Source organism: Mobula hypostoma, chromosome 28 (assembly GCF_963921235.1).
Source record: "Mobula hypostoma chromosome 28, sMobHyp1.1, whole genome shotgun sequence".
Taxonomy (NCBI): Eukaryota; Metazoa; Chordata; class Chondrichthyes; order Myliobatiformes; family Myliobatidae; genus Mobula; species Mobula hypostoma.
Genome location: NC_086124.1, coordinates 17,838,715 through 17,862,207, shown reverse-complemented (window position 1 = coordinate 17,862,207; position 23,493 = coordinate 17,838,715). Strand labels below are relative to the sequence as shown.

The 23,493-nt window shown below is 43.4% G+C and overlaps 1 protein-coding gene across 1 annotated transcript in view; it reads right to left on the bottom strand.

Moving 5' to 3' along the window:
- LOC134338838 (scavenger receptor cysteine-rich type 1 protein M130-like) overlaps positions 1 to 23,006 on the bottom strand; it is an 83,014-nt gene extending 60,008 nt beyond the window's left edge. Inside the window, exons 1-6 of the mRNA XM_063034973.1 lie at positions 22,896 to 23,006; positions 13,463 to 13,558; positions 12,093 to 12,128; positions 9,073 to 9,390; positions 2,203 to 2,508; positions 840 to 1,145 (exon numbers count right to left, since the gene is read on the bottom strand). Of these exons, the coding sequence (XP_062891043.1) occupies positions 840 to 1,145; positions 2,203 to 2,508; positions 9,073 to 9,390; positions 12,093 to 12,128; positions 13,463 to 13,558; positions 22,896 to 22,950 (1,117 nt within the window). The 5' untranslated portion in view covers positions 22,951 to 23,006. The remainder of the gene's footprint in view (positions 1 to 839; positions 1,146 to 2,202; positions 2,509 to 9,072; positions 9,391 to 12,092; positions 12,129 to 13,462; positions 13,559 to 22,895) is intronic.
- Between the last annotated feature and the right edge of the window lie 487 nt (positions 23,007 to 23,493).

Genomic DNA, 23,493 nt, shown 5'->3' with positions numbered 1-23,493 from the left:
CCACATCGCAAGCATTCCATAAACTGCCCTTCCTGGGATCCACCACTAACTTGACTTTCACAATCTATCTGCGTATTGAAATCCCTCTTGACTATCGTTTGATCCTTTGTTACCTCTTTCTGATGACTTGATTTTGGTTTTCCCCAACTGAGCAGCCCCGCCCCCTCTGACTACACGCCTGTCCGTTTGATACAATATGTATCACTGGACTTCAAGCTACGAGCGATAACCTTTTTTTTTCAGCCACGATTCATGCATGCCTATCTGTAACTGTGCTACAAGTTCGTCGTCATCTTCCATATTCCGTACACTACGTGCATTCATATATAACACCTTCAGTCCTATAGTCATTATCCTTTTTGGTTTTGCCCCCATTTACATTACAACTCATCCCGTTTACTGCAATTTTACCCAACCATCAGTCTTTCCTTGCTAGCAGTCTCACTTCACACTACCTCTGTTTGTAAGCCAACTAACCCACCGTCAGCCCTCTCAGTCCGATTCCCACTTCTCTGCCAAATTCGTTTAAAGCCTACGGAACAACTCTAGCAAAGTTAGTTCAGGTGTAACGCTTGCCATTTGCACAGGTCATATCTTCGCATTCTCAGAAACTCGTCTCTATTCCTCTAACTAGTCTTTTATTGATTACATTGTAGTTCTTTATTCTATTGTGAATGTCTTCAAGAAAATAAATGTCCGTGTAGTATATGATAACATGTAAGTGCTTTGATAACAAAATTATACTACTTTATTATGTTATAACAATTTTCTTGAGCAATCGATGTTGATTGGGTACTATGTTTAGGATATTGTTGTCAATTAAAGTCTTAACATCTCACCAATTACTTCAACTGTTATGTCCGTGCTGCGGGTCGAGTTGAAGAGTCGTCCTGAGATCTCTGCCTGGTATTCGCAAGAGTAGTGCCCTTCCTCTGATTTAGTGATATCCGGAATTTGGAAGCTGACTTTGGGCGTCCGATAGGAGGCAATTTGGGACCTGATGAAGTTGTCTTCTCCGTGTTTGTACAGGTAGAACCGGTTTCCTGTGAAGTAATACGGCCCTTCACACGTAATCTCAAGAAGCTGTCCTTTCATCAGCACGTTGGACTGCACGATCAATCTTATCTGTGGGCTCACCAGATGGTCTAAAGAAGGATTAAAGAACATCAAACTTTATTACTTAGTTGGAAACTAGACAGGTTAGAAAATGTAACCGAGCTAATGGGAATCAAGGTTGTGCTCACTGACATAACGAAGGAAAATTTGTTCAAATCTTCAGAGTTTGCGCATTAAACGCTTCCGATTGAAAGCACATTCAGTGGCCACTTTACTACTTCAGTACACTTACTCGTTGATGAAGATATCCAATCGGCTAATCATGTGGCAGCAACTCAATATATAAAAGCATGCAGACATGGTTACAAGATTCAGTTGCTGTTCACACCAACCAGCAAATTAGGAACGAAATGTGATCTAAGTGACTTTGACTGTGGAATAGTTGTCGGTACTAAACAGGGTGTTTACAGTATCTCAAAAAATGCCGGTCTCATACGATTTTCATGCGTTATATTCTCTAGAGTTTACAGAGACTGGTGCAATAACAAAAAAATAACTAAAACAACCAAGGAGCATCAGTTCTGTGGGCGAAAACGTTTTTTATGTAAATGAGAGAGATTAGAGAAGAAACGCATCTAACCTTTAAGTGGTCATTGGACAGCAGCAGAAGACCATGTCCATGGACTCAGTGTACAAATTAACGTGGCCACTAAGTACAGAATCGTACAGTGAATAATACGAAAGTATGTTCTTTGACCCATGCCGAGCAATTTTCTCACATAAGCTGGACCCTGTGCCTGCATTTGATCCATATAGCTTTAAAATTTCCATATCCTTGCATTTATCCAAATGATTTTTCATTCCATTCTTTTATCCGCACCAGCAACTTCCTCCGGTAGCTCGTCAAGCTGTGTGTAGAAATTGCTCCCCAAAACTCCTTTAAGTCTCGCCCTTTTTAATCTTCCCCTCTAACCTTGAATGTATGTCTTACAAATTTACGTTCCACTTCCCCGGCGAAATGAGTACATTCATTATTTACGTGCAGAATACCTACAGCCTCCTATATTCAATTCCTCGAGCATAAAAGTAGGCACGCAATAAACCTTTCAACGGACGAAGTAGTGGTAAAGGTATGGCTGGGCTCACCTTTGACAACAATAGTGACCTTGTCACTTTTCTCCGACTTGTAGGCCCTCCCAGAAAGTTCAACGTCATAGCTGCAGGTGTAGTTCCCTTCGTGTTCAGCGTTGACATTCGAGAACATAAATGCAGCTGAATTTCCTCTCGAGGAAGGGGCTTTCGATGCAATGTGCATGTTCTGATAGTTCTTGAACAGATAAAACACTGCAGTAGTGTAAAAGCCATAAGAGGTGCAATGAATAATTACATCCTCTCCTTTGACAAAGATATCGGGAGATCTGTTGATTGATATTCTGGGTTTCGGTGGTTTATCTGAAAGAGAAATTAAGACTGTGTTATGTATGCGCGGGTCAGGAACGACAACGGAGTAGTACGATTAAACTTCTGCAAGGAGACACATTTCCCAGCATCTACTAGACAGCATTTATTACCCTCAAAATAGACCTAACACGTCGAGTACTCGAAACATCTAAAAAGGTTCTATAGATGTACAGTAAAATATAGCTATTGCAGCAGTTAAGAAACACGGTGAGCACTTTGACCACTTTTCAATAAAAGGCTTTGTTTTCCCCTCAATGCATTTTCTCAGCAAAATTGTGCATAATATATGTCGGAATGTAAGGCTTCTTGTGAACGCTGCTAAATTGACTCGTGTTTGTGATGCCGCCGTAAATACGCACTTCTTTTCTTGTACAGATGAGGTCTGCTGTGTTCCTCCAGCATTTTGTGTGAGTTGTTCACGATATTCACCATTTGCAGATCATCTCGTGTTCCTGATAAACTAGGTTTTGACTGGGACGGATTCCTTCTTATGGGTAGCCAGTTGCATAGAAAAAGAATCAAGTCTAAATGGGACTTTTAATGACTAAAAGGCTCCATTCCAGGTAATAGCCTATGAACTCATTCTAGTTGGGAGCCAGGTGCTTCCCAACGCATAAGGACCTGAACAACAAAAATGCTCCCAATAAAACGCAGCCATTCTTCATATAATTGTACCGTAAACTGAATCCCTCGTCTTTGCATCTTGGAACTCTTTGTCGACAATCGCCTCTGACACCATACTGGATATTTTCCTTTTCTATATATCTCAAATACAATCAGCAATCCTGCTCATCTTAACAATTTGTTGATACCATTTGTGAACAAACAATTGGGCTTCATTTATCCTGCATTTGAGCAACTCGAAATGTAGCTTTCATTTTCAAGTTCTTTACAGTTATTCTGTAGGGAGGAGGGAAACTTTTCGATGCTTAACTCTGGTACAAGAAGAGAGAAATGCCAACAATACTTTGGACAGGAAATTCAATAAAAGAAATTGTCGATATGCATGTGGAGTAGTGGTCATGTGGTTCTTCATCATCAGCTGCAGTTCTTCCCGTGCCCTGAAGTCAACATCAATTAGCCATTAGGGAGACTTGGTTGCAGAAGGAGAAGCACTGACAGGTCAGTATTCCGGGGTTGTTTTCTAAGTGGCGAAAGAGAGGGGGGGATTAAAGGAAGAGGGGTGGCGTTACTAGTAAGGGAAAATGTCACGACATTGCTCGGTCAGAACAGACTGGATAATTCGTCTCGTGAGCTGTTCCAGATGGAACTGCGGAAAATGAAAGGAATTACCACGTTAATGGGATATATGACGATACCACGTTAATGGTGAATTGATCATGGGGAGCAAGGACATGGCAGACCAATTGAATAATTACTTTGGTTCTGTCTTCACTAAGGAGGACATAAATAATCTTCCAGAAATAGTAGGGGACAGAGGGTCCAGTGAGATGGAGGAACTGAGCGAAATACATGTTAGTAGGGAAGTGGTGTTAGGTAAATTGAAGGGAGTGAAGGCAGATAAATCCCCAGGGCCAGATGGTCTGCATCCTAGAGTGCTTAAGGAAGTAGCCCAAGAAATAGTGGATGCATTAGTGATAATTTTTCAAAACTCGTTAGATTCTGGACTAGTTCCTGAGGATTGGAGGGTGGCTAATGTAACCCCACGTTTTAAAAAAGGAGGGAGAGAGAAACCGGGGAATTATAGACCGGTTAGCCTAACGTCGGTGGTGGGGAAACTGCTGGAGTCAGTTATCAAGGATGTGATAACAGCACATTTGGAAAGCGGTGAAATAATCGGACAAAGTCAGCATGGATTTGAGAAAGGAAAATCATGTCTGACGAATCTCATAGAATTTTTTGAGGATGTAACTAGTAGAGTGGATAGGGGAGAACCAGTGAATGTAGTATATTTGGATTTTCAAAAGGCTTTTGACAAGGTCCCACACAGGAGATTAGTGTGCAAACTTAAAGCACACGGTTTTGGGGGTAAGATATTGGTGTGGGTGGAGAATTGGTTAGCAGACAGGAAGCAAAGAGTGGGAATAAACGGGACCTTTTCAGAATGGCAGGCGGTGACTAGTGGGGTACCGCAAGGCTCAGTGCTGGGACCCCAGTTGTTTACAATATATATTAATGACTTGGATGAGGGAATTAAATGCAGCATCTCCAAGTTTGCGGATGACACGAAGCTGGATGGCAGTGTTAGCAGTGAGGAGGATGCTAAGAGGATGCAGGTTGGCTTGGATAGGTTGGGTGAGTGGGCAAATTCATGGCAGATGCAATTTAATGTGGATAAATGTGAAGTTGTCCACTTTGGTGGCAAAAATAGGAAAACAGATTATTAGCTGAATGGTGGCCGATTAGGAAAAGGGGAGGTGCAACGAGAGCTGGGTGTCATTATACACCAGTCATTGAAAGTGGGCATGCAGGTACAGCAGGCGGTGAAAAAGGCGAATGGTATGCAGGCATTTATAGCGAGAGGATTCGAGTACAGGAGCAGGGAGGTACTACTGCAGTTGTACAAGGCCTTGGTGAGACCACACCTGGAGTATTGTGTGCAGTTTTGGTCCCCTAATCTGAGGAAAGACATCTTTGCCATAGAGGGAGTACAAAGAAGGTTCACCAGATTGATTCCTGGGATGGCAGGACTTTCATATGAAGAAAGACTGGATGAACTGGGCTTGTACTCGTTGGAATTTAGAAGATTGAGGGGTGATCTGATTGAAACGTATAAGATCCTAAAGGGATTGGACAGGCTAGATGCAGGAAGATTGTTGCCGATGTTGGGGAAGTCCAGAACGAGGGGTCACAGTTTGAGGATAGAGGGGAAGCCTTTTAGGACCGAGATTAGGAAAAACTTCTTCACACAGAGAGTGGTGAATCTGTGGAATTCTCTGCCACAGGAAACTGTTGAGGCCAGTTCATTGGCTATATTTAAGAGGGAGTTAGATATGGCCCATGTGGCTACGGGGGTCAGGGGGTATGGAGGGAAGGCTGGGGCGGGGTTCTGAGTTGGATGATCAGCCATGATCATAATAAATGGCGGTGCAGGCTCGAAGGGCCGAATGGCCTACTCCTGCACCTATTTTCTATGTTTCTATGTTTCTATATTACAGAGCATCCGACAGTCCAAGGGAGTTAGAGGAATACATTTGTCGAGAGATCGCAGGCTGTTGCAAGGAACGTAAGGTTGCTATAGTAGACGATTTCAACTTTCCACATATTAACCGGGATATTGACTCTGATATTGTAAAAGAACTAGATGGAGCAGAGTGTATAAAACTTGTTCAGGAACTTTTCCTGAATCAGTACACACGACAGAGTGTGTGATATTTAATCTGCTAATAGGAAATTAGGCAGAGTAAGTTATAGAAATATGTGTAAGGAAACATTTTGCATCGTGTGATCATAATGCTATCAGCTTTAAAGTAAATATGAAAAAATGTAGGTCTAGTCCTCGGAGTTAGAATCTAAATTGGATAACGGTCAATAGCAGAAAACATGAAGGATAATCTTAAAGGATTCTACAGATATGTTAAAAGCAAAAGGATTGCAAGAAATAAAATCGCTTCTCTGGAAGATCAGGATGGTAATCCATGCATGGAACTCAAATTAGACAGGGGAAATCTTAAAGAACATTTTTTCCATCTGTCTTTATTCAGGAGACTTACACAGAATCCAAAGAAATGAGGCAAAACGGCATCAATTTCATGAACTCTATTCAGATAACAGAGAAGGAGATGCTTGCTGTCTTGAGGCAAATTAGGGTGGATAAATCTCCATGGCCTTATAAGGTGTCCTCTCGGACCCTGTTGGAGGTAAGTGCAGAAATTACCCGGGCACTACCGGAGATGTTGAAATTATCATTGGCGACAAATGAGGTAGGGGAGGATTGGAGGATAGACAAAGTCTTTCCGCTGTTTACCAAAGTCTCGAAAAGCAAGCGAGAATGTTATAGGAAGGTGAACCTGACATTAGCAGTGGAAGGTTTATTGGATTGTACTCTAAGGGCGGATATATGCGTATTTGGATATGATTAGCGACTGATTAGGGATAGTCAGCATGGCCTTGTGGGTTGTAGGCCGTTTCTAACCAATCTTATAGAGGTTTTCGAGGAAGTTGCCGGAAGATTGATGAAGACAAGGCGGTGGATGGTGTCTAAATGGACTTTAGCAAGGACTTTGACAAGGTCACGAATGGAAGATTGGACAAGAAGTTTCAGTCACTCGGCATTCAAGAGTAGGTAGGTAAATAAGATTAGACCTTAGTGGAAGAACCCAGACAGCGGGTGGCAGATGATTGCCTCGCTGACTTGCGTCCTGTCATTAGAGAAATGCAGCCGGATTCGGGCTGGGTCCGTCGTTGTGTGTTAAATCATCTGGATGATAATGCAGTTCATTGGATCCGCAAATTTGCGTTTGACGCTAAGATTGGGGGTTTAGTGGAGAGCGAAGAAAACTATCTAGAAACATAGGCTGAAAGGAGGAAGATTGAATTTAATGCAGACAAGTGTCAGGTGTTGTTTTTCGGTAGCACCTCGATAGGTCTTACACGGTGAATGGTAGGTCACTGAAGAGAGCTGTGGAATGAAGGGATCTGAGAATACAGGTTGATAATTTACTGAAAGTGACCTCACAAGTAGATATCGTCGAAAATGAATGTATTAGCACATTGGCCTTCATAAATCACAGTACTGAGTTTAGGAGATGGTATATTAAGTTGAAGCTGTGTAAGGCGTGAGCGAAGCGCACTTTGTAGCATTGTGTGGCGTTCTCGCCACCTACGTAAAAGAAAGTTATAAATAAGGTTGAAGGAGTAGTGAGAAAGTTTGCAAGGATATTTCGGGACTGGATGACCTGAGTTATAAGGAAAGATTGAGTAGGTTACTATTTATTCTTTGGTACGAAGAAGGCTGAGGTGATATTTGATAGACGTATACAAAATTATGAGAGGTAGAGATAGGGTAAGTGCAAGTGCGCTTTCCACTGGTTTAAGGGTGAGTGGGGAAGCATTTAACGAGAGCATGAGGGAACCTTCTGCACTTGGAATGCTGTGAGAGTGTGCAACGAGCTACCGGAGCAAGTGCTGGATGCGAGCTCGATTTCAAAGTCGAAGAAGACTTTGGTTAGTTACATAACTGTTACGGATATTGAGTCCGATGTTTCTGTTGCAGGTCGATGGGAGCAGGAGGTTTCAATTCTTCGGCACGGACTAGATGCGCCAAGGCGCTGTACTTTTCTCTGACTTTGTGACTCTGTCAAGGGGAGTTGAAGTTGACGACAACCCGTTCCCGTTAGGGATGTAGAAGCAAGGGAGTCAAGTTACGGAATCCTGCAAAAATGTGTACTTTCTAAACCCATAAAAAACTCAAATGTGACGGAAATCTCAACACTTGTATGAATGCATGAGGCTCCAACAACATGCAATGGGCTTCAAAATGGCACTGATTCTGTCTATGAGATAGTGGGGTTTCTTTTCTCCTGATTCTTCGTGTATCCACAAAACTTACGGTTTTGCAAGTTGAATGGTCTATGTAACTTGCCTCGAACGTGAAGGCATGTTGTGAAATCTAGGAGGAGTCGGAGACGATTTGAGGAATATAAAATCATTTAATGTCCGATTATTCGAAATTAATGGTTGACGTAGTCTTGGGAGATGCATGCTTTTCTCCGTAATGTGGAGCTCCCATGACTGTCCTCAACACTATCTACGGTAGAGCATTCAGTAAATTCCTACTGCATCCATTCCTCGAGAATCTGCTCAACATTTTTTTGTAATTCCCAGTTTTCGAAACTGCGAATGCATTGCGATATACTCCATAGTCAAAGAATTATATTTTCCCTCTGTGTGGCACAGCGTTGCCACTTGGAAATTTATCGCTGCGCCTGCATCATCAACATTGGGTCTACATCAAGGAAATGCACATCAATCAACATTGCAAGAGCGCTTTTGCTAGAAGGATAGCATCGGTTCTGGAAGTCAGTTCACTGCGAAATGTTTCACGCAGATCTTTTGGGATGAGTAAGGGCCGCTGGGATTCACAGGTCCCAAAGAAATCGAATTCCGGATATTAGGTAAATAAATATGTGTGTTTCGGAAAATACAGTTGACATATATGCATGAAATTTACAAATTACAATACGTTTCGTAGATGTATAAGGTAGATGGATGTATAGATAGATGAACAAATATACACAGATAGATAAAAACTTAGATACACTGATTAGATATATAGTCGGAGAAATTGGCATTGATTGATATTTAGATGAACTGAGAAATATATTTGTGGAATAATAGATGAATTGACAGATGGATTACTGGTCGGCTGGATGGCCTGTTGGGTGGATGGGACTATAAACGGATAGCGGATGGATTGATGTTTGGTTTGAAGAATTGATGCATAAATGGATGAAGGAAGGAATAATCCGCGGTTCTATGAATGCATGTTCGGGCATTTCGACAAACGTATGCCTGGTTGGATGGGTTAGGAGAGACCAGGTCACAGACTGATAGATTTCTAACATAGTTTCTATGGATATATGCATGACTGACCTTGGATGCAGACTGCTCCAGCGTCCTCTCTGTGATTACAGTTATGTCTCCCCAGCGGGTGCGTCGTGCATTCTCCTAAAGAATCTTCGGACCCAATGCATTTCACATCATCTAGCCAGATGCTCTGTGAACCTTGTCCAAACTTTGCAGATCCATGTGCTTCTCCAGCGAAGCCGCAATTTAGTTGCCGGCAAACGACGACAACATCCGCAAGATCCCAGTAGTCATCGCAAATTGTTCCCCATGTGTTGTTGTGGAGTACTTCCACTCTACCAGAGCAGGGAGTGCTTCCATTCACCAGTCTGATCATCAGAACATCTAATGAGAAATTTGAACAATGTTAAGTACTTTTTGCCCGATGTGTTGGGCCTAAATAAGAGGAGCAGTACTTACATAAGACCATAAACCCATAAGATATAGGGGAAAAATGCTGCGCCATTTTATCATGTCTGTTCCATTCCCCTCTCAGCCCCAATTTCATGCCATGATTTATCAAGAATCTATCAACCTCTGCCTTAAATATAGTCAATGACAATCCTCACAGCCGCCTTCAGGAACAAATTCCACAGATTCGCTGCTCTCTCACTAAAGAAATTCCTCATCATCTCATTTTTAAAAGGACACCACTCTACTCTGAAGTTATGTCCTCTGATCTTAGACTTACACCCCAAAGGAAACATCCTCTCCAATCCTACTCTACTGGGCCTTTACACATTCGATAGGTTGCAATGAGATTTACATCGTCGCGTGATAAATAAACCCCTTGAAGAACTTAGCTGGTAGGGAATCGTATCTAGAGGCAAAAGACTAGTTGTCCTTTGAGGTTGAGACACTGGAGGAGAGGAACCATGAACTGGAAAATAAATTGAACCTGGAGAAAGAAACCGGTCGACGATATGTATAAAGATAACAGGAGATAAATTAGCCGGTAGACCAAAGTAAATGAGTAGATGCTGAACTGTAGAGTTCGAATATAGTGAGGTACTAAAAAACACGAGGGCACGTTAAAAACCAGGTGAGGTGTGGATATGAAAGGTAAACCGAATAAGAATAAATATGAACCTCAGCTTCAAGGGTCAATGTGACGTCACCGTTTGATGGACAGAGGGACCAGATGCGAAAGAGTCACCAGTCTGGACAACAGGGGGCTTTGGGGATGAGAAAGGCGAAGTATGAGGAAATGAAGCTGGTTGCAAATGGGCACTCGGAGAGTACGTTACCTAAAACTGGTATATTTAGTGTTATTGGGTTGCGTGCAACGAAGGTGGTAAGGCACTCTCAGACCTGATATGAGATCTCGATTTTTCCTTTAGCTGCACAGGGCATATTTGATCATCTGAGCTCTTTCAATTGTTTAACTGTTTCTTCTTGAACCAAATACTTGCAGTGGCATATGCTTCTGTTTATTTCTCCTGGGTCGTTCTCAAATTGACATTATATCAATGGCGAATCCAACATGAATGACGATCACATTTCTCATTCACCTTGCAGTTGCGTGAAGCAAATTTTGCCAGAAAGAGCGTTTTATGAAGTATTTCGTGTCCACCTTCTGTGGCATTAACAGAAGGCATTTCCTATAAATTTTCTGTTCCACACTTTAAAGTTATTCATCAAACGTATTAATTTGAAGGAAGCTGATAATAGAGAATTCATCTACTCTCCAATCATGAATTGAGAATAAGACTGAAACTGTAAATGCTAGGATTCTTAAGTAAGTAAAATTTCCTCCCCAAATAAAACGTATCCTGGAAAATGTATGTAATTTGCGCCCCTTTCGGACCCTCATTTGGACATTAAGACAGTTTATTCTGTTTTATTTTATTTTACTTCCAGTCCTGAGGAAGGATTTCTACTTACATCGTTAAATGAGTTTCTCTTTCAACAAAAGATTTTTTTTTCTTTTTGTGAGTTATGACGTATTTATGGATTTGTACCATCATAGATTGAAGTGGTCTAAGCGGTCTAAAGAGCACGGTGGTGGCCACTCAGAAACAGTTATTATAAACTAGAAAACTCTTTTCGGTACTGATGGAAATATAACTTAATAAGCTGCCTTTATTTCAACGATCGGAGGTGTCAATAGAAGCATTGAAGTAGAAATTTTGGAAGGACAGGCTTTGGACAGTTGATAAAAAACATAACGGAGATGAAGCAACAACCAGCGAGAAAGGTGAAGAAAGGGTAAATGGCGGGACGGGGGAGACATATGGAAACAGGGAAACAAAACAGAGAAACAAGCGAATGAGAATGAAAGCGGAAGGAAGAAAGGAAGGGTAGGGGCGGGACTGGAAGAATTAATTGAATATGGAAGGAAGCAATAAAGGGAAGGAAGTAAGTTAAGGAGGGTATAGTAAAAGGGTCATTGATGGAGGATGGGATTGCGTGAGGGAATAATGCATGAATGAGGAGCGGGAATGATGCAACGAATCAAGGGGGGCGTGGAAATGCAGGGAAGTGAAATGGGAAAGAGCGGACGCAGAAATGAAGGAAGGATGAATAGATTAGTAGATAGATATGCAGACAGAGATGGCAGATAGAGGGAAGAAGAAAAGACAGAAAGAAAGAAAGAAAGAAAGAAAGAAAGAAAGAAAGAAAGAAAGAGAGAAAGAAAGAAAGAAAAAAGAAAGAAAGAGAAGGAAAGAAAGAAAGATAGAAAGAAAGAAAGAAGGGAGGAAGGAAGAAAAGATGAAAAGACAGAAATAAAGAAAGAAGGAAGGAAAGAAGAAATATAGGTAATGGTGTGGACGACGTTATGAACAACCGTTGATATAACATACTCACATTCAGGAAGATTTAGTTTCATTTGTTCACGGAAACCGTATGTGTGAAAACTCTGAGCTAAATTATTGGGGAAGTACTCATTTTTAGAAGTAGTACTGCACCCTTGTTTTATAGTTTTCTGCAAAATGTTACCTTCCCAGTACCAAAGCTGGATGTACTTTGCTTTGAAAATGTGCCTTCGATCTTGTGTGCAAGCATAATATATTTACAAATATTTCGTAATGTTGCTGAAGACAAACCTGCAGATGTCAATCCTTTGTCCGCGCTGAGAGCAGCTGCAGGAAATGAAATTGAACAATTATTAACGTATTGGAGGTTACTTTTATACATAACTTAATATCTGCCATTAGAGGATAAGGAACAAATTCTGGGTATGGAGGACGGAGATAATGCTCATGTATGATGAACTGATTACAGAAAACCGGAATCAGAATCGAAATCCGTTTGGCGACATGCAGTTCATTGTTGTGCAGCGGCAGTACCCTGCAAAGACATAAACGTCTATGTATTCATAATAAACGAATAAATAAAATTAAATGCAGCGAAAACGATTAATAATTTTCTAGACCCATGCTGCCAATTACAAAGATAAAAGAACACACACGCACAGAGGGTGACATAACCCCGCCCTATCTCCACACCACCTGTGTCCATTAGCCATCACTTGACTTTCACTGCCAACCCTTCCTCGCCCTCAGCTCTTTATATTGGCTAGCCTTTCTAACCCTCACTCTTTATGCGGGTTCATGACGTTAAACGTCAACTATTCTGATGCCTCCACAGCTGCGGCCTAAAACAATGGCACTGTATTTTTGTTTGTAATGCATATGTTACGTAGTTACTACCCTCACTCTAGTACAGATAAGATGTTTTGAAAGATTTTTTTTTGTGGAGACTGAATGTTGGGCCAAGACATTTGAAATCATCCATTTAAATATTTCAAGTTACGAATTAAAAATGCGAAAGGAACTCGGCAGTTCAAGCACCATCTATGGAGCGGAATAAACAGCCGACGGTTCGAGCACAGTCCCTTCGTAGACTCTACAGTATATAGATGTTGTCTGAATGCTGAATTGTTCCAGTATTCTGTGTATGTTACTCCGTAGCTCGCATCCTATACAACTTTTAGAAGCAGTCTTGCATTAACAGAGAGAACATACAATAAATGAGCCATCGCGCAGTAATATCTTTCTATCTCTGGTGGGAGACTGCCTCTCCCATGATGAACTATTTTCCCGGAAACACTCAGAATTCAACGGTACGGTAGCCTTGCAGTTTGAGTAACTGGGTTCAATTTATGCCGCTCTCTGTAAGGAGTTTGCCCGTTCTCCCGAGACCGCGTGATTCTGGGAGCTCCTGTTTCCCCCCTCATTCCATAGATGTACTAGTAGTAAATTAATCCGGGTGTTCCGGTTTCCTCCCACATCCCAAAAAAAACATACGGGTTAGTAGGGTAATTGGCCACAAGGACGTAATTGGACGTCGTAGGCCGGAAAATTTCTGTTGCCATGTTGTATCTCCAAATAAAGACACCTCTGTGTGACTCCCAAAAATTCGGCATATTTACCACAGGTATATGCTTGATGATTTTTATTATAATTATACACACCAAACGTCAGCAAAACCATCCATATCATCTTCGAATGACCTCGCCTAGTGCACAGCGATGAAAAAGGGCCGTTCCTTTCTGGTGGCGGTTTGCAATCTGAAAAGGAGAGCATAATGTAACACAGAGGTACTGCGGTTCTGCCCAGTATTTTGCTGCTTAGTTTTGAATAAAGAGATCAACATTCACCGAGTAACTCCATCGCACGAATCCAGTCAAATATATCTGTGAACAAAGATATCCAGGCACGAAACCTAAGGTTGTTTGTGGGCAGGGGGACCTCTGGCAAGTGGAAATTTTCTAAACGTTCCTGCTAAAGTAAAAGGCAAAGCAGATGGGAGCTGGAAAATATGAAAATCAAGGGATAATAGAACTCTCGTCAAGACAAAGAAAGCTCCAGGTCAGATACCGGCAGTTAGGATCAAAAGTATCACTACAGTTATGCAGAGAATACTCAGGAAGGAACTAGGAGGACAGGAGACGGGCACTCTAGAGCTCTCGCAGAGAATATTGAGAAGGAACATAATAAAACAATTCAAGTTTGTCGAGCCTCTTTTTGTAGTACATGACCTCTAAACCAGACAACATTACGGTATACCTCATATGCTCCCCACCCCGCCTCCCCAAGCCTCAACATCCTTCCTGTAATAGAGAAAGTAGAGTTCAAAGCAATGTTTCAGATGCGACGTCAATGGAGTTTTATAAACATACAATTACTGACCCTGAAACTTAATGTTTAAACTAATAAATTAAGTCACACCATGCTTGTGTCCACAATGCACTTGTCGGAATTAAATTATATCTACCAACGTTTTCGTAGACATTTTCGGCCGTAAGTGCAGGTTCTCCTCTGGTCCTACGCAAGCATCTTCGCTATCTACAATACACCACTGTTCGTGTAATCTTCAAACTTCAACCAATACTTTCTACATTCAGATCAAAGACGTTATATGCATATATTGGGATGGATGGAGACAGATCAATTTAGCAAGATAAAATTCCCCTGCGAAAAGCCACGGTAGTTTTTCCTGGCCAGCTTCTGCCTTTCTAAATATACTTCTTCCAATTGAAGTTGACAGGAAAGGCCGCAGGCAATCCGTGCTCAGGCCTCGGATATTTACCCTGCTGACAAATCGCTGCACTGCTAGATTCAGTTGAGACCCAATTATCAGCTTCTTTCATGACACAACATTGGTTGGCCTCATCAACAACTATGATGGTTTGGTGTACAGAGAGGAGGAAGAGCGGATGGTAGAATGGTGCATGCACAACAACTTAAGTCTCAACATGGACAAGACCAAAGAATTCAATGTGGACCTAAGGAAGGTACAGGCTCTTCACTCCTCACTGCACATACACGGCACTTCTTTGGAGTGAGTTAATAGCACCAGGTTTTTGTGACAGCACATAATGGACGATCTCACCTAGAGAGAGTGAGGCAAGTGCGAACAACACGCCCCACCCCAACTCCTCCCATTTTAAGAAATCTTCACAGGAGCACCATACAGAGTGTCTTGAACAGCTGCATTGTTATCTCCTACGGTAACTGCAAGGCATCTAAACGAAAGTCCGACAAAGGATTGCGAGAACTGCTGAAAGGATCATCGGGGTCCGACTTCCACTCTTCAGAGTATTTTTCAGGAAGGCTACGTACACAGAGCCCTGAGCATTGACAGTGATTCCCACACCACCCCCTCCCCCAACCCCCGTCATTCCAACCATCTCCTACCGTCGGGCAGCACATAACGTGACATTAGGACAAGAACAATTAAGATGGAAAACAGCTTCCTCCCCAGGCCATAAGACTACTGATCTCCCTACCATCACACACACCTCATCACTTATGAAGAAGCAGGAACGTTATACTGTTTATTTATTAACTTGTATCGTACGTGTATTATTTGTTAGTTTATTTGTGGTTATGTTCCTTTATGTATTATGTATGAGATATATGTACTGTGTTGTTCACTTTGGTCTGGCGGAAAGTTGTCTCGTTTGGCGATAAAGATATGTTCAATGGAATACCAAAAGCTTGACCACACGGTTGAACTTGAAAAACTGTTCCGTCGGGTAGACTTCAAAATTCCCCTTAGTAGTGAAGTAATGCCGTGCTTTGGAGTGAAGGTAGGACCGATTAGAGATAAAGGTGATAAGATGTGCCTGGAAGCTGTGGAAGTGAGCGAGGTACTCAATGAATACTTATCTTCGGTATTCACCAATGAGAGGGAACTCGATGACGGTGAGGACAATATGTGTGATGTTCTGGAGCATGTTGATATTAAGGGAGAGGAGGTGTTGGAGTTGTTAAAATACATTTGGGCCGATAAGTCCCCGGGGCCTGACGGAATATCCCCAGGCTGCTCCACGAGGCGAGCGAAGAGATTGCTGGGCCTTTGGCTAGTATCTTCATCTCCGGAGGACTGGAGGGAGGCGAATGTTGACCCCTTGTTCAAAAAAGGTAGTAGGGATACTCCGGGTAATTATAAACCAGTGAGCCTTACGCCTGTGGTGGGAAAGCTGATGGAAAAGATTCTTAGAGATAGGATCTATGGGCATTTAGAGAATCATGGTCTGATCAGGGACAGTCAGCAGGGCTTTGTGAAGGGCAGATCGTGTCTAACAAGCCTGATAGAGTTCTTTAAGGAGTTGACCAGGTATATAGATGACGCTAGTGCAGTGGATCTGATCTACATGGATTTTAGTAAGGCATTTGACAAGATTCCACACGATAGGCTTATTCAGAAAGTCAGAGGGCATGGGATCCAGGGATGTTTGGCCAGGCGGATTTAGAATTGGCTTGCCTGCAGAAGGAAGAGGTTCGTGGTGGAGGGAGTACATTCCGATTGGAGGGTTGTGACTAGAGGTGTCCCAGAAGGATCTGTTCTGGGACCTCTACTTTTCGTGATTTTTATTAACGACCTGGATATGGGGGTAGAAGGGTGGATTGGCAAGTTTTCAGACGACACAAAGGTTGCTGGTGTTATAAATAGTGTAGAGGATTGTCGAAGATACTTCATACTTTACTCTTTATACTTTATTGACGCCAAACAATTGATACTAGAACGTACAATCATCACAGCGATATTTGATACTTCGCTTCCCGCTCCCTGGATTACAAATATCAGTATTAAAAATAGTAAAATTTAGTAAATATTTAAAAATTAAATTATAAATCATAAATAGAAAATAGAAAAATGGAAAGTAAGGTAATGCAAAAAAAAACGAGAGGCAGGTCCGGATGTTTGGAGGGTACGGCCCAGATCCGGGTCAGGATCCGTTCAGCAGCCTTATCACAGTTGGAAAGAAGCTGTTTCCAAATCTGGCCGTACAAGTCTTCAAGCTCCTGAGCCTTCCCCGGGAGGGAAGAGGGGCGAAAAGTGTGTTGGCTGAGTGGGTCTTTTCCTTGGTTATCCTGGCAGCACTGCTCCAACAGCGTGCGGTGTAAAGTGAGTCCGAGGACGGAAGATTGGTTTGTGTGATGTGCTGCGCCGTGTTCACAATCTTCTGAAGCTTCTTTCGGTTTGGACAGAACAACATCCATACCAGGTTGTGATGCGCCCTAGAAGAATGCTTTCTATGGTGCATCTATAAAAATTAGTGAGAGTTTTAGGGGACAGGCCAAACTTCTTTAGTTTTCTCAGGAAGTAAAGGCGCTGGTGGGCCTTCTTGGCAGTGAACCCTGCTTGGTTGAACCAAGTCAGGTCATTTGTGATATTGACGCCAAGGAACTTAAAGTTTTTGACCTGTCCACTTGCGCACCATGGATGTAAATTGGGTCGTGCGGTCCGCTACTCCTTCTGAAGTCAAAAATCAATTCCTTCGTCTTGCTGACGTTGAGGGATAAGTTATTGTCTTCGCACCATGCCACCAGGTTCTTAATTTCCTCTCTGTACTCAAACTCATCATTACCCGAGATACGGCCTACAATTGTTGTGTCATCAGCAAACTTATATATTGTGTTTGATGGAAACTTGGCTACACAATCATGGGTGTACAGTGAGCACAGCAGGGGGCTGAGTACACAGACTCGTGGGGCACCGATGCTCAGAGTGATTGTGAAGGAGAGCTTGGCCCCTATTTGTACAGCCTGGGTCCTGACTGTGAGGAAGTTGAAGATCCAGCTGCAGATCTGAGTGCTAAGGCCCAGGTTCTGGAGCTTAGGAATCAGTTTATTTGGAATGATGGTATTAAAGGCAGAGCTGTAGTCCATTGTAGATTGCAGAGAGACATTGATAGGATGCAAAAGTGGGCTGAGAAGTGGCAGATGGAGTTCAACACGGAGAAGTATAAGGTGGTACACTTTGGAAGGACAAACTCCAAGGCAGAGTACAAAGTACATGGCAGGATACTTGGTAGTGTGGAGGAGCAGAGAAATCTGGGGGTACATGTCCACAGATCCCTGAGAGTTGCCTCACAGGTAGATAGGATAGTTAAGAAAGCTTATGGGGTGTTAGCTTTCATAAGTCGAGGAATAGAGGTTAAGAGTCGCGAGGTAATGATGCAGCTCTATAAAACTCTGGTTAGGCCACGCTTGAAGTACTGTATCCAGTTCTGGTCGCCTCACTATATGAAAGATGTGGAAGCATTGGAAAGGGTACAGAGAAGATTTCCCAGGATGTTGTCTGGTTTAGAGAGTATGCATTATGATCAGAGATTAGGGGAGCTAAGCCTTTACTCTTTGGAGAGAAGGAGAATGAGTGTAGATATGATAGAGGTGTACAAGGTATTAAGAGGAATAGATAGAGTGGATAGCCAGCTCCTCTTCCCCAGGGCACCACTGCTCAATACAAGAGGACATGGCTTTAAGGTAAGGGGTGAGAAGTTCAAGGGGGATATTAGAGGAAGGTTTTTTACTCAGAGAGTGGTTGGTGCGTGGAATAAACTGCCTGAGTCAGTGGTGGAGGCAGATACACTAGTGAAATTTAAGAGACTACCAGACAGGTGTATGGAGGAATTTAAGGTGGGGGTTATATGGGAGGCAGGATTTGAAGGTCGGCACAACATTGTGTGCCGAAGGGCCTGTACTATGCTGTACTATTCTTTGTTTGTGTTTTCGTCTCGATAACTCTCTGATTTATTTTTTTTTTCTTGCTGTCGTCTTACTGGAAATCTAACAGCTATCTCATGCTTAAGCAGAAGTAGCCAGAGAAATATAGGACGAAGTTGGTAACCACTCAGGGCTAGGATTCGTCAGGAGTCGCTGGAGAGCTGAAGTAATATAACTGTTAAATTGCGTTCGTGTTTACGTTTCACGAGGTAATTTTAATGCTTGAATACGTGAAGATCATAAGAAAAGTGAAGTAAAGCACTATCGTTAATACACTACAAAGGCAATGCCAAGCAAAGCATTTCGGCCGGTAACAATACAGTAAGTCCATAGTGCAATCGATTAATTGCACATCAGCCTTCGAAATACATTGCGACAGAAAACGCTTGGCAAGCATTTTAAAGCCATATACTAAACAACAAAATTCTCCGATAGGTAGCGATGGAGGTGGACATGTAACCCAGAAAAGAAGTGCAAAATGGGCGGGTGTTTAGGTTTGGAATTCTCTGTTTTAATGAAAGGTGGGCGTAGATTCAACAGGGAATTAAGAGATATAACAAATGTTTCAAAGGAGAAAGTAAGAAGGAGACCAAAGTCTGGAAATAAAATTTGGAGTGTGCTCCTCTGTGTCTTATCATCCCACCATGTATCATTATAAAAACTGAAGAGCGAGCTGAGTCATCGATTATCCAAAAAACTAATGGCGAAATCCACTTTGCCTTGTTTGTTTTGAAGACGACACTATCGATCTCAGTAAACATCAAGGACTGTGAGCTGACAGTAACTGGAACGGTGAGGAGGCGCCCACAACTAGCACCCCCCATCACATTATTTCTGAGAAATGTCAGTGTTTCCACTCCTATTTCTAGTCTGTTTACTAACGGCACTGCTGGGTGACGTTAATGCTGTGAAAGTTTGAAAGAATAATCATTCACTAGATATGCTGATATTAGAGAGGGCCCAAGTGGGGCTTACGAAAATGATCCTCGTAATGAAAGGATTAATGTATGAGGAGCGTTTGATATTTCAGGGACTGCACTCGCTGGAGTTCATAAATATGAGTGGCAACCTCTTTGAAACCTACCGACCATTGAAAGGGATAGATAGAGTGACCATGGTGAAGATGCTTCCTATAGTGAGGGGGTCTAGGATCAGAGAGCGCAGCCTTAGAATATAACAACGTCCCTTTAGAACAGAGATGAGGAGGAATTTATCTCGCAGGGGATGAAAAGTCTGTGACGTTTGCTGCCATAGAAGTCTGTAGAAGCCAAATCAATGGGTCTATTTAAACCAAAGATAAATCGGTGTTTGATTTGTTAATCCGTCAAAGTATATGCGGAAAAGGCAGGGGAATGTGGTTAGGAGAGATAATAAATCAACCATGGTGGAATGGCGGAACAATCTCAATGGGCCGAATTGCTTTATTCTACTCTTAGACTACAGAACATGCAATTTTGCGGAACAGGATCAGGCCTTTCTGTCCATAATTTTCTGTCGAAATAATTGAATTATTAAACAAATTCCCAACTAATCTAATCCCTTCGGCTTTGATAAGCACACGACTATGCAGTAAATGGCGGTATATACTACCATTTACATCACAGCCATATGCCTATCTAAGAACCTCTTGAGTGCTTCTGTCGTATTTGCCGCCAGGGCCATCATAGGCAGCGCATTCTAGATGCCCGCCACTCTCTTTGTGCAATAGAAACTTGTCCCGCAAGTTGTAATTCGAATTTACCCCTTTAACCTTCAATGTATGCCCTCTAGAATTAGATATGTCTACCTAGGAAAAAGATACCGGCCATCTTCTCTACCTCTCTTATCATTTTAAAATTCCCTGCCAGGACTCAACTCAGCCTCGGGTGCTCCGGAGAAACAACACAAGTTTGTCTAAACTATCTTTATCCTCATGCCCTCTAATCCAGGCACTATCCTAATGAACGCCTTCTGCACACTCTCCAAAGCGTGCCCACACTTCCTCCAATGAAGTGACTAAATCTGAATGCAATTCTCCAACCGCGGCCTGAGTAGAGTTTTACAAAATTCCTGACTGTTCAGCTTAATGCCTTACCTAATAAAGGCGAGCATACCGTACCCTTATTTACCATCTTAGCATGTGTTAACTGAGGTACGGCCCTGCATCTATAAAAGGCAAGCTGGATAATAACGTGCTGCTAAGTTCAGTGCCGATGCTACTGCAATGTTGCATTCGGTTTTGGTCGCCCTGTTATAGGAAGAATGTCGAGACATTGGCCGGTGTGCAGAGGTGGTTCACCAGGATGTGTCATGGTCCGGTCCGTGAAATCCGTATTCCGGTTTACGGTCCGGTCCATCGATCCTTGATCCAGGTTTTCCTGCCTATCTTGTTTCTATTCCTGTTAAGCACTAATTGAGGCAGCTGATGCCTGTTGGGGCTGGCATCATAAATACCTCCAGAGACCAGGGCGTGGCTGCTGTATTGTTCTTGTCTTTCCTCCTTATATCCCTTGCTCTGCCTTTTGTTTCCTCGCCTGAAGCTCTGCCTTGTCTTGCCGGTAACTCCCGCCTCGTCTCGCCTGCAGTCTTGTCCTGGAGCCACCCTGTACCTAGCTCCCTTCCTGTTCCTTGCCTCCGCTCAGGTAAGCCAGGCCGTCTTGTCGTTACCTGGGGTTGGTTCTGTCCCTTCCTGCCCCTTGCCACTGTCGGGTAGTGATCCGCGCACTGCCCAGGAGGAGCCTGCCAAGCGTCGCCTCAAGTCTCCTGCCTCCTGCCAAGTCTCTCCTCAGGTCTCCTGCCTCCCAGCCTCCAGCCTCGCTCGCCTCAAGTCTGCTGCCTCCAGCCTCCAGCCTCACCTCGCCTTGTGTCCTGCCTCCAGCCTCCAGCCTCCAGCCTCGCCTCAAGTCTCCTGCTTCCAGACTCCTGCCAAGCCTCGCCTCGTCTCTTGCCTAGCCTCGAGCCTGAAGACTCCGGCCTCCTGCCTCGCCTCAAGCCTGCAGACTCCATCCTCTAGCCTCTAGCCTCTAGCCTCTAGCCTCTAGCCTCTTGCCAAGCCAAGCCAAGTCTCTAGCCTCTACCCTCTTGCCAAGTGAAGCCAAGTCTCTAGCCTCTAGCCTCAAGCCTGAAGACTCCAACCTCCTGCCTCCTTCCAAGCCAAGTCTCTAGTCTCTAGCCTCAAACCTGAAGATCCCAGCCTCGTCCTGCCTGCCTGCCAAGCCTTGCCCTTGCCTAGTTCTGGCGTCCGAGCCATAGGCAAGACCCAGGTACCGGGTCCTTGTCCAGTCTCCGGCTCGGAGTCCAAGCCTGGGCTCCTAGCTCTCTTGTCCAGTCCTGTTCCAGGTTCCTGGTTTTCTTGTCCATGTCCTTGCCATCGCCCTGTATCCTAGTCCTGGCCCTACTACTTCAGTGTCTGTGTCTTGCACTTGGGTCCGTTCCCAGCCACCGCCGTATGACAGGATATTGCCTCGCTTCGAAGGTGTGATCTACAAAGAGTGGTTGGAAAAGCCTGGGTTGTTTCCTCCGGAATGGTGATGTCTGAAGGAAAACTTGATAGAAGTTTATGAGATTATCAGGAACACAAAAGGGTAGACGGACAGATATTTTCCCCAAAGTACAACTATAAGGTTTTAGAGGACATTCTTTGAAGGTGAGGGGGCCGTTGTGCAATGGAGATACAAAGAGCAAGTATTTTACACAGATAATGGTAGATTCATGAAATGGGATATAAGAGGGAGTGAAGGAAACGGGTACCATGGAGGGGTCTAGAGTCTGTTAGATAGACTCAGAAATAAAGAAAGACTGGAGGAATATTTATTATGTACAGACAGAGGAAACTGATTTAATTCGCGTCATTTTCGCCGCACGCATTACGGAGTGAGAGGGCTTGCCACTGGTACTATATAGTATTTTATTATGACATAGCGGTCAACCTGGACATCTTGGCTGGGCCTCATAAAATTCCCATCATCCTGAATATGCTCTCTCTCTCTCTCGCTCTCTCGCTCACACACACACACACACACACACACACACACACACACACAGACGCGCGCGCGCGCGCGCGCACACGTCTCCCCTGAAAAATAAGGTCTTTCAAGCAATTGCCCGTTTATTCTCCTCCGATTCCTGAGACACCACCCGCGCAGTGGATAATCCAACTGCTATGCTTTAACTCAGCAGTTCGTCTCTGGTGTCTCGCGAGAAAACCAAATGATAAACCGCTATCTCGTGTAAACAGCACAGAGACACGGTCCAAAGGGACAGTATTAAAAAAAAGTAACCGTTCAATATGAACATGAATGTCAATATGAGCCACTGCATTCACCACATCAATCTTTGCATTTCCCGCCAATCAACGCTGGCCCGATCTTGCAGCTGCCTTAAAAAGGATAGAGATCCTCTCGTCCTTACCTACTACCCCATGAGTCTCGGAATCCAATACATCATTCTCCGCAACTTTATCCATGTTCAGCCGGATTCTCGCACCAAATACATCTTTACATTCCCCACTCCTCCGTGATAGCCTTGTCAATTCGTTCCTCTCACGAACCTCCCTGGCAGATATCCCTGCAAGCCACAGAAATGCTGCACATGCTATTCACTTTCCTCTCTTACTTACATTCAGAGCCCCAAACTGTCTTTCCAGGTGAGGCACCGCTTCTTCTGCTAATCGGTTGGGGTCGTCTATTGCATCTGGTGTTCCCAATGCCGTCTCCTCTACATTGGTGAGACCCAACGTGAATAGTGGGACTGCTTTGGCGAGCACCTCCGCTCCATCCAGCAAAAGCGGAATTTCCCAATGGCTAACATTTTATTTCCTGTCCCCAATCCTGTTACGACATGTCGGTCCATACTTCCTTTTTACCTCGATGAGGCCACTCTTAGGGTGGAGGATCAACACTTCATATTCTATCTAGGTAGCCTCCGACCTGATGGTATGAACATCGATTTTACCTTCAGGTAACTCTTTCCTCCCCCATCCACCTTCCATTATTCCCCACTCTATCCT